The sequence below is a fragment of the Phocoena sinus genome, chromosome 13 (assembly GCF_008692025.1).
Source record: "Phocoena sinus isolate mPhoSin1 chromosome 13, mPhoSin1.pri, whole genome shotgun sequence".
Classification (NCBI taxonomy): domain Eukaryota; kingdom Metazoa; phylum Chordata; class Mammalia; order Artiodactyla; family Phocoenidae; genus Phocoena; species Phocoena sinus.
Genome location: NC_045775.1, coordinates 6,186,606 through 6,204,730, shown reverse-complemented (window position 1 = coordinate 6,204,730; position 18,125 = coordinate 6,186,606). Strand labels below are relative to the sequence as shown.

At 44.6% G+C, this 18,125-nt stretch overlaps 1 protein-coding gene across 3 annotated transcripts in view; it reads left to right on the top strand.

Moving 5' to 3' along the window:
- MBOAT2 (membrane bound O-acyltransferase domain containing 2) overlaps window positions 1-18,125 on the top strand; it is a 120,150-nt gene that overhangs the window by 43,550 nt on the left and 58,475 nt on the right. Inside the window, exons 1-3 of one of the 3 annotated variants that reach the window (XM_032653271.1) lie at window positions 4,642-4,674; window positions 5,363-5,508; window positions 10,598-10,675. In XM_032653271.1, coding sequence (XP_032509162.1) covers window positions 4,663-4,674; window positions 5,363-5,508; window positions 10,598-10,675 — 236 coding nt within the window. In that variant the 5' untranslated portion in view covers window positions 4,642-4,662. Of the gene's footprint in view, window positions 1-4,641; window positions 4,675-5,362; window positions 5,509-10,597; window positions 10,676-18,125 lie in introns of those variants that run through there. The other 2 variants (XM_032653270.1, XM_032653272.1) reach the window with 2 other exon arrangements.

The following is an 18,125-nucleotide window of genomic DNA, read 5'->3' as shown; positions in this document are numbered from 1 at the left end:
CTGGTGGGTTTTTATCTTGCTCCTTCATCTGCTGTGTGTTTTTCTGTCTTCTCATTTTGCTTATCTTACTGTGTTTGGGGTCTCCTTTTTGCAGGCTGCAGGTTCGTAGTTCCCGTTGTTTTTGATGTCTGTCTCCAGTGGCTAAGGTTGTTTCAGTGGGTTGTGTAGGCTTCCTGGTGGAGGGGACTAGTGCCTGTGTTGTGCTGGATGAGGCTGGATCTTGTCTCTCTAGTGGGCAGGTTCACGTCTGGTGGTGTGTTTTGGGGTGTCTGTGGCCTTATTATGATTTTAGGCAGCCTCTCTGCTAATGGGTGGGGTTGTGTTCCTGTTTTGCTAGTTGTTTGGCATAGGTTGTCCAGCACTGTGGCTTGCTGGTCGTTGAGTGAAGCTGGGTGCTGGTGTTAAGATGGAGGTCTCTGGGAGATTTCCGCTGTTTAATATTATGTGGAGCTGGGAGGTCTCTTGTTGACCAGTGACCTGAAGTTGGCTCTCCTACCTCAGAGGCAGAGCCCTGACTCCTGGCTGGAGCACCAAGAGCCTTTCATCCACACGGCTCAGAATAAAAGGGAGAAAAAGTAGAGAGAATTAGTAGAAGTATGAGGAAAGAAAGAAGGAAAGGAGGAAAGGAAGGAAGGAAGAAAGAAGCAAAGAAGGAAAGAAAGGAGGGAGGGAGGGAGGGAGGGAGGAAGGAAGGAAGGAGGGAAAGAAGGAAAAAAAGACAGAAAGAAAGATGATACAGTAAAAATAAAATAAAGTATAATATAGTTATTGAATTAAAAAATATTTAGAAAAAAAAAAGGGACGGATAGAACCTTAGGACAAATGTTGGAAGCAAAGCTATACAGAGAAAATCTTACACAGAAGCATACACATACACCTTCACAAAAAGAGGTAAAGGGGGAAAAATCATAAATCCTGCTCCCTGAGACCACCTCCTCAATTTGGGGTGATTCGTTGTCTAAAGGAGGGAGGGAAGGAAGGAAAGAAAGAAAGAACGAAGGTAAAGTATAATAAAGTTATTACAATTAAACTTAATTATTAAGAAAAAGAATTTTTAAAAAAAAGTCATGGACGGATAGAGCCCTAGGACAAATGGTGGAAGCTAGAGTATACAGACTAGATGTCACACAGGAGCATACACGTACACCTTCACAAAAAGAGGAAAAGGGAAAAAAATCATAGATTTCGCTCCTAAATTCCACCTCTTCAATTTGGGATCATTCCTTGTCTATTCAGGTATTCCACAGATGCAGGGTATATCAAGTTGATTGTGGAGCTTTAATCCGCTGCTTCTGTGGCTGCTGGGAGAGATTTCCCTTTCTCTTCTTTGTTCTCACAGCTCACAGGAGCTCAGCTTTGGATTTGGCCCTGCCTCTGCGTGTAGGTCGCTGGAGGGCGTCTGTTTTTTCGCTCAGACAGGACGGGGTTAAAGGAGCCGCTGATTCGGGGCCTCCGGCTCACTCAGGCCGGGGGTTGGGGGATGGGGGAAGGAGGGGCACTGCGTGCGGGGCCGGCCTGCGGCGGCAGAGGCAGCGTGACGTTGCGGCAGAGGCCGGCGTGACGTTGCACCAGCCTGAGGCCCGCCGTGCGCTGTCCCGGGGAAGTTGTCCCTGGATCCCGGGAACCTGGCAGTGGCGGGCTGCACAGGCTCCGCGGAAGAGGGGTGTGGAGAGTGACCTGTGCTCGCACACAGGCCCCTTGGTGGCGGCAGCAGCAGCCTTAGCGTCTCCCGCCCGTCTCTGGGGTCCGCGGTTTTAGCCGCGGCTCGCGCCCGTCTCTGGGGTTTGCGCTTTCAGCCGCGGCTTGCGCCCGTCTCGGGGGCTTGCGCCCTCAGCCGCGGCTCGCGCCCGTCTCTGGGGTTCGCGCTTTCAGCCGCGGCTCGCGCCCGTCTCTGGGGTTTGCGCCTTCAGCCGCGGCTTGCGCCCGTCTCGGGGGCTTGCGCCCTCAGCCACGGCTCGCGCCCGTCTCTGGGGTTTGTGCTTTCAGCCGCGGCTCGCGCCCGTCTCGGGGGCTCGCGCCCTCAGCCGCGGCTCGCGCCCGTCTCTGGGGTTCGCGCTTTTAGCCGCGGCTCGCGCCCGTCTCTGGAGTTCCTTTAAGCAGCGCTCTTAAACCCCTCTCCTCGCACACCAGGAGACAAAGAGGGAAGAAAAAGTCTCTTGCCTCTTCGGCCGGTGCAGGCTTTTCCCCGAACTCCCTCCCGGCTAGTCGTGGTGCACTAACCCCTTCAGGCTATGTTCAAGCCGCCAACCCCAGTCCTCTCCCTGAGCTCCGTCCAAAACCAAAACCCGAGCCTCAGCTCGCAGCCCCGCCCGCCCCGGTGGGTGAGCAGCAAGCCTCTCGGGTTGGTGAGTGCTGGTCGGCACCGATCGTCTGTTCAGGAATCTCCCCGTTTTGCCCTCCGCACCCGTCGCTGTGCACTACTCCGCGGTCCCGAAACTACCCCCTCCGCCTCCCGCAGTCTCCGCCCGCGGAGGGGCTTCCTAGTGTGTGGAAACTTTTCCTCCTTCACAGCTCCCTCCCGCTGGTGCAGGTGCCGTCCTTATTCTTTTGTCTCTGTTTTTTCTTTTGCCCTACCCAGTTACGTGGGGAGTTTCTTGCCTTTTGGGAGGTCTGAGGTCTTCTGCCAGCCTTCAGTAGGAGTTCTGTAGGAGTTGTTCCACGTGTGGATGTATTTCTGGTGTATCCGTGGGGAGGAAGGCGATCTCCGCGTCTTACTCTTCCGCCATCTTCAAGGTCCCCCCCTGTTTTTTGTTTTTTAAATTAATTAATTAATTTTACTTTTGGCTGCACTGGGTCTTATTTGCTGGACGTGGGCTTTCTCTAGTTGCAGCGAGCTGGGGCTACTCTTGTGGCGGTGCTCGGGCTTCTCACTGTGGTGGCTTCTCTTGTTGCGGAGCACGGGCTCTAGGCGCACGGGCTTCAGTAGTTGTGGCGCATGGGCTCAGTAGTTGTGGCTCGCATGCTCTAGAGCACAGGCTCAGTAGTTGCGGTGCACGGGCTTAGCTGCTCCGCGGCATGTGGGATCTTTCTGGACTAGGGCTGGAACCCATGTCCCCTGAATTTGGCAGGTGGATTCTTAACCACTGCACTACCAGGGAAGTCCTTGTCAGTGTTTTTTCATCACTTATGGGCTCAACTATAAACGCCTCCGCAGGACATGCAAAGCCCCTCTCTCTCTGAACCCACCCCCATCCTGACGTCATCTCCCGCTGTCCCCACTACACCCTGCTGCTTTGCATTTTCAAGCCTCAGTGCTTCCTTCACATTGGGGTTTTTTGTTTTTGTTTTGTTTTTGCTGAAAACGCCCTCTTTCTAATTTTCCAACACCGTGGTTCTCATACCTGGAGGATTATTGGGACCTGTGTTGTTCTTTTTGAATTATCGACTTCTGCGCCTGCCCCCAAAGATTTTGATTCAGTGTCTGGAGTGAGATCTGGTCTCATTTTCTGTAAGACGACAACGCTGAAATGGATGTTTACAAAGATACAAAATTCTGTATGCCAGTGGTTCTAGAATGCTTCTGTATTAGTTCACACTTTGTTTTATGTTAGACAAATATGAAAAGAGAGAGAGGGGAGGAGGGAGAGGGAGGGAGCGTCTCCTCGGATGTTTGTGGAGATCAGCTGTCATTAGGTCTTATGTCCCCAACTTTGTGACAGTCAGCCCTTCATGCTGTTTCCTTTGGGGTGTCCTCAAAGCACTTTCTGTATAGTCTTTAATAACTGAGTTGAAGTTCCTGGTGCATGTGTTTGCTTTTATTTTTATTTATTTATTTATTTTAACATCTTTATTGGAGTATAATTGCTTTACAATGGTGTGTTAGTTTCTGCTTTATAACAAAGTGAATCAGTTATACATATACATATGTTCCCATATCTCTTCCCTCTTGCATCTCCCTGCTTTTTTCATTAGATTCTAAAGCCATCCAGGGCTAGCGCGGGGCTTATGCGTCTTTTGATTTCCCATGCTTTGCCCAGAGTAGATGCTCCGTACCTTTTTGTTTAGTTATGAGATATTTGAAAGTTTTTAAACTGTAAGAAGTTTTGTAGATGTGAGTAGTTATTAATGTCAATATTCATTTTTCTGGTATATCTACTTTTTGCTTAATTAAAAAGATATCGTTGGAACCCTTTAGGAGAGTAAAAGTGCTTAGAACCTGTTGGAATGACATTTTGCTTGTATTAAGTCTAGCTGTTTCCAAGAACAATGGTCTCTCAGACAATGTGCAACAATGTTCAACTGTTTTACTCCTTGTAATGCAAGAAAAAGCACATAGTTGTCTGTGTCTTTAGGCAGAGATATCTCTGTGGATCTGTGGCAGCATCGACATGTAGATGGTGTGATTTGTTCCTAATTTAGGTCCCTGTAACAGTAATTTTGTTGTTGTTAAATGTGTTTCTTACAAGTTCCTAATGTCAAATGTATTTTTCTTGTATTTGTAGATTCCGTGAGAATCTACAAATCTACAAATCTCACGTTCCGTGAGAATCTACTTCATAAGAGATAGAAATGCAGGTTTTTCTTGAGTCTTTAAACACCACAGGAGAGTCTTATTTGTAGTTTTTTATTTTATCATTTTGCAAGGGCAAAAGTAATGTTAAGGGAGAGAAAAGAGCCACAGCACTCTTACCAGCTTGTACGCATTCCTGAAAATTGAGAACGATGTCACTCCTGGTGAGTTATGAGGACATTTAAGAACTTGCCTTGGCAGGCTTGGGGGTGAACGCTATCCCTCATGGCTTTCCGGAGGCTCCTTTCTCTTATTCACCTACTTGCCTCCTGGACCAGTGCTTGAGGCCCCCAGAGCTGAGACATTTGTTTCCTTTCAGTGGTAGTTTCAGACCAGCAGCATCCCCTTGACTCCCTCGCCAGGGATGGTACGGAACTCCAAATGGAAGAGGGTGCATTCTACAGACTCTCGGGGATCTTCACCAGATCCTGACCCAGAGGAGTTTTGGAGAAACTCAGAGCTCTTCTTTTCCACCAGTTACAGGGTCGCCCAAGTCATTAAAATAAGTTTCTCTTTCTCTCAAACCATAGGGTACCCCGTGCTTTCCATTTCTGTGTCTGCATCCCTGTGTCTTCCAGCCCGCCCCCCCCCAACCCCGCCCAGGCCTCTCCCCACGCTGGGCGCCAGCGGCCCTGCCAAGTGTAGCACCCAGGTGTACATCAGCCCTTCACTTTGAACTTGAGGCTGTCATCTCTGGGAAGATGCCCCGATTTTTGTTTTGTTTCTTTAGTAAACTGGGAGATCTTAATTTTCTGTAACCTTGGTGTTTTTGGTCCTGAGAATTTAAATGTAACATCAAATGAAAAATTCAAGTCTGTGTTGCTAATATGAAATTTTAATTTTTCTTTACAGGTCAATTTTGTAGTGTGCCAAGTCTTTGCCTTGCTAGCAGCCATTTGGTTTCGAACTTACCTACATTCAAGCAAAACTAGCTCTTTTATAAGACATGTCGTTGCTACCCTTTTGGGCCTTTATCTTGCACTTTTTTGCTTTGGATGGTAAGTAATTATTTTGACCATATTTAATGAAGACTTTGGACGTCTTTGTGAATTGAGTGTGTAGAAGGATACATTATGTAGAGTTTTGTTCTTATAGTTACTAAAAAGTTTTATATTTTTATTTTTAATACAAAAAAAAGAGTGGAGAGTGGGCTCTGTCTCTTCAGTTGGGGTTCAGAGGGCAATTTATTATTATTTATAACTTATGAAAAAGGCCAGATGAAGAAAAAGGATATAAAGACATTTTATTCCGCCATGAGTAGCTCTTTCACCTGTTTTGCAGTTCTTTTATGCCAAGACAAATGAACCATTTAAAATAGCTTTTTTCTTTCTGTGCAAGTGGCTTTTAAGAGTCTGGTAAAGCCCATTGATAGAACTCTATTACCGTTTTTTAGATTCTGCCATTAGCCAAAAGAGGTTTCTTGTTTGGCTGGTTTTGGCGGGGAAGAGTTATTTAGCATGGAAAGCTTTTATTTATGGCCCTTCAGATGATGTGTGTATGTGTGTTTCCTTCACTTAGCTCCCTTCTTAGTCATCAGGGCTGTGAAGCAGTACAGAAACACTGTCACTTCCTGTTCGTCCCAGGTGACGGTGGTTGTATGTGACAGAGGGAATCAGGAGAAGCGCACAGTGTCTCCGCGAAACAGCAGAGACGCTCAGTGGGAGGACTCTCTGCTCTATGATTTCTCCCGAATTTTCCCTCTTAAGTGAGAGCTTATGCTGCTTGCTCATTTGCTATGTTTACACAGTCCCAGAGAAGGCTTTCTAGGTCTGCTGTTCGGCAGGCCGTTGCTGGACATGGAAATTCCCTGAGAGGATGGAAATGCGGTCACTTGATCCGTGGTTTAGCAGCTTCTGTCGTGGGGTGTAGACTATTGGACTTTGACAGTGCCTCTGCACTTGTCCTAGGAGGTTGTTCTTGATTCTCGGGAGGGTTGAAATGTACTGGTATTTCTGAGTCTAGTTTTTGCCTCTGGCAAATTGCACATGTGTCCTAGAAACTCACGAAAAATCTGAGATAATTTATTCAGTCTCTGCCATGTTGCCCTGTGACCAGTCCTCTGACAGGCCCTGCCGGTGGTGGGTGTGTGCAGAGTCCTTGGGGTCTCAGTGGGATCTCTTACATCAGATCTAGGCATGGTTTCTCCACTTCCTTCATAACGTCAAATTTATGTCATCAAGGTTTTCTTAGGTTTCTCAGGTGATTCTATTTAAACTTCTTGTAAATCATGTCATGGGGGTAGTGTGTATGTGTGTGTGTGTGTATTTAGCTTTGTGTTATGGAGCCTTTCGAATACAAAAGTACAGAAAATAATATAATGAGCCCTCCTATATCCATTGTCCAGCTTCAACGATTATTAAAATTCTACCGTTCTTATTTTATTCTTTCCCCAACTTATTTTTCTGGAGTATTTTCAAGCAGATCCCAGTCTACACATTTCACCCGTACATACTTGGTGTTCAGTGTGTATTTCGGCAGCATATTTTGAGGAGGGGTCGGGGAAGGCTTGCCGTCCAGAGTGGCCAACTCCGGGACACCCTTCACGTTGCAGTCTGTGGACACAGAGTAGAAGACTGATGTGAGCTGTGTTTCCTGGGGCCGTGTGACTCGGAGCACTGCCAGAGGGGAGGTCTTTACCGACAGGGTGCTTTCTTGCTGTGAAGGCTTCTCACATGCTTTATCACAGTGTCCCGAGGAACCCACCTTAATGTCAGGTGGTCCTAAGTATTTCAAATTATATGTGATAGCCAGGATTTTTTTTTTTTTTTTTTGTGGTACATGGGCCTCTCACTGTTGTGGCCTCTCCCGTTGCGGAGCACAGGCTCCGGACGCGCAGGCTCAGCGGCCATGGCTCACGGGCCTAGCCGCTCCGCGGCATGTGGGATCCTCCTGGACCGGGGCATGAACCCGTGTCCCCTGCATCGGCAGGCGGACTCTCAACCACTGCGCTACCAGGGAAGCCCCAGATTTTTTTTTTTTTTAAATAGAGTTCTCGATTCTTTTCTTGGAGGAGAAAATTTTTGTATTCCTTTCATTTGGAAGAGAGTTTGTTTGTGTCTCTGTGCCGGGTAAAAGGTAACTCTGCTAATCGGAATGAGTAGGGAAGTAGCGTATCCTTCTGATTTGCATTTTAGCACTTTGTTTTTTAGGCTCAAAGGTAGTCCTGTTTCCTATTGACTTTGACTTCTCTTTTGGAAGACATGCTAGTGAGTTGTCTAAACATAATTAGCTATTTTACCTACTTGTATTTGGCCTCAGCTTTTTTCTTTTTTGAACCATCATCTATAAGTTTCTATTAACTGAGAATTACTTTATACTTTTATTTACTTATTTAGCTATATGACAGCAGTGTAGAGTAACAGACTGCAGCTTAGACTCTGAATCCAGACAGACCCGGATTCCACTCTGGGTGCCTCGGCGGCAGCCGTGTCACTAAACATGTTATTCAGCCTCTAGCATCACTTTTCTCATCTGTAAAATGGAACCAGTGATGGTTGTGATGACTAAAAGATGTAATACTTCAGAAAGGGGCTCAGCACAGTAGCCAGCTCCTCGTGAGCAGGGAAGGTTACTCAGGGTCAAGACCGTTATTGTGACTGTGGTCTGTTGGTACCATTGTCCAGTCGTTGGTCCAGATTAGATATGTTTATCCAATCTCTTCCTCAGTTTATCATACAGTATTAAAGTATGTCTTTCTCTCTAGACTGGAAGGTCTCTGAGGACAGAGACTGTATCCCCTGACTCTTTATTCCCAGTGGCCAGTACTGTGCCTTTTGGAAAATGGACATTCGTAAAGATCAGTGGAACAATTGAAGAGGTGTTTCTCAACCTTTTTAAAACTCTTTTTTTGCTAAAAATAAATTTTTTACCTGCCTTTAGTTTGATTTGAAATTCAACATATGTAAAATGTGATATCTAAAAACAAACTGAAGTTTGGGGTTAAAGGATTGTTTTGTTTGAAAGATTGTGATACACAGTCCATGGGGTTCCACTCCAGCTCACCCTGTGAAGAATCAGCCAGTGGATCAGTTGCCCAGGAGGAAACAACTTGAGTCTCAATGTCACTTAGGGTACTAACTGGGTATATGTTAGGACTTCGTTTCCTCAACTCTAAAATGACGAGGGCTGGATTATAATAAACTTCTAAGATACCTTCTTGCTTGCATTTTTACCTCCCTAATACTTAATATTTGAAAGCCTACTGTGTGCCACATAACCCAGTCAACACTTTTCATGTGTTATCTTTTAATCCTGAAAAGTATAGGTAGTTACTGTGCACTTATTATGCTCATTTTTCTAATAAGGGCAAGTAGAGTAGCTGCGGGTGGGAAATTACGAGGAAAGTCACCGGTGCTATGGTTGAGTGTACAGGCAACTTGATGCTTGTTGTGGAGGCCAGTGAAATAGAGGGCAATGCGGGTCCACTCTGTACAGATAGACTTATATTATCCCAGGAACACAGGCTTGTACAACTGGCAGAGTGTCATATTGCACTCCAGAAGATCGCCAAGCTTGTCATCTGAAGGGCGGTGCCCGGGGAGTGGGCGTCTCAAAGTGATAGAGGGAACCACTTCGCTATTTGAAACGTAGAACTTTTAGCTTCTAAGTTGTCACATATCCCTCATGTTCCAAGGAAATTTATTCAGTAGGAAAGGAAAGATACTTCCCCAAGAGTCTGCAGAATCTTTTTTCATTTAAGACGTTTATCGTTAATGAGTTCTATTCTAATTAATAAAGCCCTTGCAGGTGTCCAGCAGGCCACTCCAGCATTTTCACATGAATTCCGTTAGTGCTGGCAATAAATAGGAGCTGGTAATTAATTTGAAAAGTGTGCGTTTTAATCATGTTTTCTTAGCTTCTTTCTGTTTCAGTTTATACACAGATATGTTTTTCTGCTGCCTCCTGGTCCTTTGGTTATGTAGTAGCATTCCAGGCCAACATTGTTTCCGTGTGTGTGTGTGTGTGTGTGTGTGTGTGTGTGTGTGTGTGTGTGTGTGTGTGTGTGTGTTAGGCAGAGGAAGAGACAAGTAGACAGACTGACAGACATTCTTTGTACAATGAGTAAAATAAGTTTCTTCTATGGGCCCGCCTTGGAGCCTACTTCTTATTTGTAATATTTCTATGGAAAATGAAAAAAAATTAAGTAACTTTTCCACATTGGAGGCGCCTGTTATTCTATGATGATTAGGTTAGAAAATAATTTTAATCATAGCTTAAGATACTTATTGATACTTTAAATTGTATACAATGATTTGAAAAATTTTTCATACATTATTCATGCCATCAAAGGGGAAAGAAAATGGAAATGTTGTGTTTGCGTGTGTGTGCGCACATGTATGCGTAATCTTAGGGATAATTTGGGTGGATTTTAAAACCAGAGATCTGAGTCATGTTTTGCCTGAATTTTGTGACATGAATGGATAAGTTAGTTCTCTCATTTAATGGTAGATTTCTACGTTAGAACGTTAGAAGAAACTGTGTCATCTCAGTGAGCACGTTTTGTAGATAGATTACCGCACATTAAGGACTGACTGCATTTGTGTAAGGAAGCTTATTTAACTTGAACCATCATGTTTTCAGAATAAATAAATTAGGGTGTACCTGCTTTTAAGTGAATTCTAATATTTAGTATTCTTTGCTATTTTGTAAGTAATACTTGAAAAGATAACTGCAGGTACAGAGCTGTATTGGCCGAGTTAGTTTGGGTAAGCCAAAAACTGATGTTCTGTCGGGACTATTCTGAAATCCAGGTTTCTTACTCCTTTTCATCCCTGTTCCTGAGTTATAGAAAAAACTGTAAACCTTGAGCCTCAGAACCCCATAGAGCTTTCAGGTAGCTGGTAAACGTGGAATGCTAGGACCCCAAGTGTGGCTTTATGGGGTTTTGTCTTATTTTTCCAGCTCTTGTGGGGCTTCTGGGATGGGACTCCCTCTCTGGGGTATCCACAGAATTTTAGGCTTTGGAGGTTTGCTCCTTTTTTTTTATCTGGCAGTGTCTTGTGTTATATATAAGCACTTTTTAGCCTAAATTATTTCAATTTGATGTTTGTGCGTGGGCTCTTCTAACAGTGTTCTTACTTTTCACAGGTATGCCTTACATTTTCTTGTACAAAGTGGAATTTCCTACTGTATCATGATCATAATAGGAGTGGAGAACATGCACAAGTAAGTGTTCGCTTTATTCACATATAATACGTATTCCAACATAATAGAATTGGGTCAAGTAGAATTTTATTACATTAAAATTATTATTTTTTTTATTAATTAATTTATTTTTGCTGGGTTGGGTCTTCGTTTCTGTGCGAGGGCTTTCTTTAGTCGTGGCAAGCGGGGGGCCACTCTTCATCACGGTGCGCAGGCCTCTCACTATCGCGGCCTTTCTTGTTGCGGAGCACAGGCTCCAGACGCGCAGGCTCAGTAGGTGTGGCTCACGGGCCCAGCCGCTCCGCGGCATGTGGGATCTTCCCGGACCGGGGCACGAACCCGTGTCCCCTGCATCGGCAGGCGGACTCTCAACCACTGCGCCACCAGGGAAGCCCTAAAATTATTATTTTTAATAATAATTGTTAAAAATTATTGTAAATTGTGATCACTTTTTCAAGAACTGTCATAAATACAAAAATAAAACCCTTGGTATGCAGCACTCTTCTGTCTACTTAGAGCAGGGTTTCTCAACCTCAGCGCTCTTGACAGTTTAGGCTGGATCATTCTTGGATGCACTGGACTGGCCTGTGCACTGTAGGATGTTTAGCGGCTTCCCTGGCCCCCGCCCACTAGATGCCAGTAGTGCCTCCTCCCCAAGTTGTGACAACCATGGATGTTTCTAGATATTTTCACAGGTCCCTTGGGGGGCATAACCACCTCCAGATAAGGACTATTGGCTTAGTCTAGGAGTGGCAGCAGTGGAGAGCTGGAGTGAGTCTGACACATTGGAGGGAGATTTAGAAGGTACATTTGGAAGGATTTAGTGACTGATGGGAAAAGGGGTATCAGGAGGACTCCAGGTTCCTGGTGTGAACAGTCAGGTAGATGGAAGCACTGTTTTCTGAGTGTAGAGAACCCCGGAGGTGGGGAGCATATCTAGGGGATAAGCATTTCCAACAGGTATATAGTCACCTAAAACAGGGCTTCGTATGTAGTAAACACTCTGGGCATTTGCTGAATAAGTGCCTGTTGACTTTAGGGTGTCTGTGAGGCAGTTCGTCGATGCTGGGGAGCCGGTGAGGAGGTCTTGGCCAGAGACGTGCACTGGAAAGTAGAGGTGTGCAGTGCTTACTTGGTTGAACACCCAGGGGCCGGGTACCCGCAGGTCTTGCTGTCCAATCCCGCCGGGGGTGTTCCATGATATCGGTGGTGCACTGTGTCTCTGAATTCTGACGTACACGTGGCTCCCAGAGTTCTGTACAAGGAATGATGGACTTGTAACTAATCGATTAGCTTTCTTCCAAATCTCATTCTATTTTGCATCTTCGGTGTTTGACTCGTGGGTCACCCACTCTGTTCCGACCCAGTGTCTTCCCTCAATTTCCACTGGTGCCACCTGCGTTGATTTCCCCCTCCCTTCTGTACTGCAGTACTCCAGGTTCTTGGTGTTTTGATTTTAATTTTTATAAGCGGAGTAAAATATTTTGATGGTGTGTCAAAAAAATATTTTGATGGTATATCAAAAAAAAGCAATTTTTATACCATCATGACCCTATTTATAAAATCTCATACAGATGACAGGTTCGAAGCGATACTGTCTTTAATATCTGAACAAAGGAGCTGTATGTTTTGAATCTGGAAAAAGAAGGAAAATCTGGTTAGATTACTGAAAACAGGTAACTTGTGTATCCCTGCGTAAACAAAAGTCTTTTAAATCGAAAGGCTAGTAGATTCATATTTGGTCAAAGGAAATTGTTTCTTTTTCTGAAAGGCAGCGGCAGTCTGTGAAGTTAACTTTTAAGGCTTCAGACCCTGTCCAGTATGGCGCCCTTAGCCACATGTGGCCTGTAGGTTGAAATTAATTGACAGCTAAAGCTCAGTTGTCCAGCCGAACTGGCCACATGGTACATGCTCAATAGCCACAGGTGGCTGGTGGCTACTGTACTGGGCAGTGCCGACAGAGAAGATTTCTGTGGTCATAGAAAATTCTGTTGGAAGGTGCGGCCTTAGAGACACGCAGTTGGATACAGTTGATTTTGTTGCTCTTTTACAGTAAGTGATCAGGAGGAAAGTGCTACTTGCATATACGCTGCCCGTGTTCAGAATTTGACACCATCCGCGGAGCAGGCTATTATAAATGGGTTTGCCATGTTAGTTGCTAGTGTTGGCAATAAAGAGTAGGTGAGTAAGTTAGAAAGTGTGTATTTTAATCTCTTTTAGCTCCCTTCAATTTCAGTTTATACCTATGTGTTTTTCTGTTTGACTTTACTTTTTCCTTTTTGTTTTTTTTCTTGTTATCCGTACATGATTTCCCCCAGCTTTTCACTTAGGCCTTTACATTAATTTAAAATGTTTAATGGGTCCAGTCTTCAGAATTTCATTCAAATATACTGGATGGGGCTTATAGCATTACTCTGTTGTCTGAAGTTATTGTTTGTGTATAATACAGTTCTGTTTATTTCTTTCAGTCTAGTTTTACATGGTATGTGTAGTATGTTTCTTTGAACAACAAGGGTTTAAATCTTTTTAAGTGAAGGATTTGGACTCCCTGAGTATTTAACAGTTTAAAAATTCTTGGATCGCTTTGTTTTATATACTTTGTAAGCTGTTCATAGTGTAGTTTTTGCACTCTCTGTAACAAATCCATTTGTAAATTAAAATATTTTAATATAACCTTTATTTTTGTAGCTCCCTTTATTTCACACTTATATGTATGCTGTTTTATTCTGATCCATAATTAGATAACTTACCATTAAAATTTAATTTATTCTAGAATTCAGTTCTTTTTAATTTACCAGTAAAATTTAATTTATTCTAGAAGTCAAAGCTTATTTTCATAGAAGCTTTGAAGTTTTTGAGGAAAAAAAATGAACACCTTAAGTGTTAGAGGCAAGAAGAAAAAGAGTATTTAGGGATAGAAGGTCCTATATCTTAGGATACTGATTCTTCTTAATTAGTCTGGGGAGGATTTAACTTTCACAGATTTGACCAGCGTTTCTGAGAGCAGGGGTTGGCAAACTGTCTGTGAAGGACCAGATAGCAAGTATTTTAGACTCTGCAGGACACACAGCCTCTGTCGCGGCTTTTCTCAGTTCTGTCGTTGTGCACATAGACAGTACGTGAACAACGAACTTGACCTGTGCTTCCATCGGACTTCCTTTACCAAGAAAGCGGGTGGACCATATACTAAGCACACTTCTGCCACAGGGATCTGAAAAGAGAGGAAGGCAGACACACACTCTTCTGCTAGTTTCAAAGCTATGAAATAAGTTTTGCCAAGTGGTAATTTTAAACTTGCTATAGCACAAGAAATGGAAGAATGAACTTTTTTTTATTAACGATTCACTTTGGATTATTGTTCTGAAGCAGATGGTTTTTAAAAAGCTGGTTGGAATGTTCGCCTTCTTGGCATAGCTTTCGCTTGAAAGGGAAGTGAAATAATGCAGGACTCAGGACTCGATGTTTAACACTTAGCACGCGAATGAAAAAGATCTTATTCAAAAAAATTATGAAGGGACTAGTAAAATCACAGTCTGTAAGAGCGACACACAGACATTCTTTTTATTTCTACACGTTGAAATAGTCCCAAAGTGAAATTTGTTAAAAGTTCATTCACAGGAGTATCGAAAAGGATAATATGCTTAGGCATAAATTTATTGAAAGAAGTGCAAGACCACTAAACGGAAAATAAAAATCTTTGCTGACAGAAACGAAAGAAGACCTAAAGCACGGAGAGAGACACCACGTTCACGGATCGGCAGACTCAGTGTTGTTAAGACGGCAGTTCTCTCACAGTTGATCCATAGAGTCAATGCAGTGCCTGTCAAAATTCCAGCAGGCTTTTGGTTGCAAAACTGCCTGTATAGATTCACTAAAATTCATTGAGTCGTACACTTAGGTTAGGTGAGTTGATGGCACGTAAATTTTACTTCAATAAAGCTATTAAAAAGATAAAAAAACATTGTAAAGGGAGGTGCAAGAAGGCGGATCAGTCTTAAAGTAGCGTGCTTTCTGAAAGTTGGTTCAAGAGTTTTGTATATTTTCTTACTTAGGCAAATTTATAGATGTCCAGATGCATCCACGTTTTCTTGAGTTTAGTTGTAAGAACGAAGGGTCGAAAGGAACGTTGAAAGCCTGCAGTGCCCTCGAAGGAAGGAAATCTAGGTGTTGAAGGGGGACGTGAAGCTGTCTCCAGATGCTTAAAGGGAGTATATATGCTGTTCTTAGGAATCCTGAGATGGAATTGGTACCCGCTAGGTGAAGTAGGAAGATGCACATTTTTGACCCAAGGAAGGATGGCCTCAGTTACAGTGAGATGCTTAGGGGAGTAATGGCTTTTGCCTTCATACACCACAAATTCAGTGACGGCAGTCATGTCTTACCGGTTTGGTTTTCTGAACGTAGTACGCCACCTTGGAGGTTGTATGTTCCCACTAGGTGTCTACTGAATGAATGAGTGAATGATAACCTGACTTCTGCATGACAGCAAGCCCTTCCAAGTAGCCTCCTAGAGCTCTTGCTGCTGGGTCACGGTCTCTGCCTCCTTCAAAATCCCAGTGCACCATCTCAGGGCTGCCCCGTGAGAATTTTGTGAACAAGCATTGTAGCAGCCCTGATTCTCAGAACCGAGCATCTCCTGGGCTTTGCTTGGATCTCTGTTCCCAGGGAGAGTGGAGTGTAGGGGAGAGACAGAAGGGATGGGAATGGGGGAATGGGTGGAGGGAGAGCCTTTCTCACTTGGTTAGAAGAGGAAGGAGGATAGCGACGCGTTTCAGGTGCTCCCAGCTGGGGCTGGGAGGCATTTTCCCTGGAGAAGGTAGCGCAGTGTGGCTGCGTCCCGTGGTGTTCTGATGGGCTCAATGGGCTTCTGTGGATGGGCGTGAGAACCTAAGTGCCCTTCGTGTTAGTTTTGCGTTTTTGTGTTTTTTAACTTTTCTATGGGGAAGCTTGTTTCGAGTTCCGGAAAACAGCCCCAGATTTTGGAACATGGCACAAGGCAACTGCCCTTGTTTAAATATAGACAGCAGAAATGTGGGATAGTTAACATGGGAAGCACAGGAGAGCCTGATAACCTTGAGAAGTTAAGCAGAAGTATTTTCTTTATAACCTGGCAAGTAATTTTCACCAAAACAAATGACCTAACGAAAACATGAAAAAGAGGTAGATACATAGAGGAAAACTGCATCTGTGAACGGGTTGCCAAGCTTTGTATGGGATGATATTGCAAAAGCTGTAAGAAGGTGATTTTAACCCCACCGTCCCATGGCTCAGCTACCCACCAGTTTGAACAAACACCTTGTGTGCCACAGTGTTTCCAGAAACTCAGAGACAGTGGAGATGTGGTCCTTACCCTCTGATAGGCACCGCTGAGTTGGAGATGTTAAGACAGTCAGTCATGCAACAAGTATTTGTTACGTGATGCTGGGACCCAGTGATGGATAAAAAGACACGCTCCGTCTCTGCAAGACACTTGCTGTCAAACTACTCATCACACTGTGATTACTGTTATAAAAGATGATGCCCTCAGGGCTGAGGAAGCATAAAGGAGTGACCGGCTTGGAAGGTAGTAAGAAGAAGAAAGTGTATCTACATCAGCCATTTACTATGTGCTCAGCAGAATGAAACAGTTGGAAACAGAATACAGACGTTTGGTGTTAAATACACTTATGCTAAAATATATGTTTAAATATTGGGAAATATTAAAAACCATGTTCCTCAGAATCCTCTTGTACTGGTATAAAATTGAACAGCAGGCCTAGGGCATGAGAGAAGATCAACTTCCAACTCTGACTTCCCCCCAGGTGGCCTTAGTGATTCACTGGATGAGGAATAGGGGCAGATATGTATGGGTTTGAATTTAGGTTCTGCTACATTTCATTAGCTCTGGGACCTCAGCCAAGTCACTTTACCTTTCTGAGTCTAAACTGCATTAAACCAGTGACTCAGCTGAGGAGCACGTGGGTGCCCAGGTGAGCCCAGGTAAGCTTTTGTCTGCGTACAGGGTTCGGTTGCCAAGAAGAGGTTTCACATTCTGGGGGAAATGCTTTCAGAGGCCATTCCTGGTCACCGAGTGTTTCGCTGGGTTTTGCTGCCTCTGCCGATGTCACGTCAGAGCTTGCTGTCAGGATTCACGCAGTCGCTGTAATTCATTTTTTCTCCTCCCAGACTATGAACTCCTCGGCAGGGATGCTTTCCTCATTTTATACTACCATTGTTGAGCGTATGGATTACAGAAGCTCAGGAAGAGAGGTTCTCTGTTCTGTTCTGTTCCGTTGAATGAACGTTTGTAGGCTTTTTTTGCACCTCCTTTTGGTTGGGTGTTTCCGAACAGATTATATTCATCTGTGCGGCAGGCCTCGAATGGCAAGCTTGATGGGTTGAGTGGCAGTCGGTAGTGTTTCCTGCTCCCTACCTGATTTTCTCCCCCGACGCTGGCTGTAGAGCAGCGGCCCTGGGCATGGGGGTGAAGTTAGGGAAGGACCAGGCAGTTTTAGCTGCTGTGCTTTTGTCTCAGTCGTCCGTGACCCTGAAGAGCAGGTAGGCCAGGGATCCATTTTCACCTGTCATCTGCCAGTACCACCGAGACTCCTGCAATATGGATATCTGGATAGAAATATCGTGAAGAACTGCTTGAAGTCTACTAGGAAGGAATGAAGATCTCGGAAATGCTGTCTGGCGGGCAGAAGCCTCAAGTCACTTGAAGATTTGTCCTCATGAAGTTAATGAGCAGTAGTTAGTGGCACGGCAGGAACTCTGTGGGGAGAATATTAACTTCACCAAGGACAACCCCATAATCCCATGAGAGGGAATAAAATGTGGCAGGAAGGAAACTGGACTCTTAGACGTTTTCTTTTCCACTCTCGGTGGACCATACTCAAAAGCCTTTCGGGCTTCCCTGGTGGCGCAGTGGTTGAGAGTCCGCCTGCCGATGCAGGGCACACGGGTTCGTGCCCCGGTCCAGGAAGATCCCACATGCCGCGGAGCGGCTGGGCCCGTGAGCCTTGGCCGCTGAGCCTGTGCGTCCGGAGCCTGTGCTCCGCAACGGGAGAGGCCACAGCAGTGAGAGGCCCGCGTACCGCATTAAAAAAAAAAAAAAGGCCTTTCAGTGGCTTGGAATGAAGGTACAGGCCCTTTGGGTATTGCTGTGCTATCCTGAGCTAAGAGCTGGATTTCAACTGGAAAACCGTAAGTAATTGTAAAATTGATTTTTTACATTATCTTATCCTTACAACAGTTGATGTTTCAGTAATTATTCGTCTCCATCACTGTGCAGAGCACATGAATTGTCACCTAATCCTAGCAGCAGCCCTGGAGGTGGGTGCAGTAGATCTGTTTCCCCAGAAGCAGGCTAGTAGGAGGTAAATCTGGGATTAGAGCTGGGTGTGTCTGATTGCACCCAGTACCCAAGCTTTTTGCGTCCGCACTTTATTACTTCTAAGCATTAAGCTTTTTTTTTTTTTAAGCCTTATGA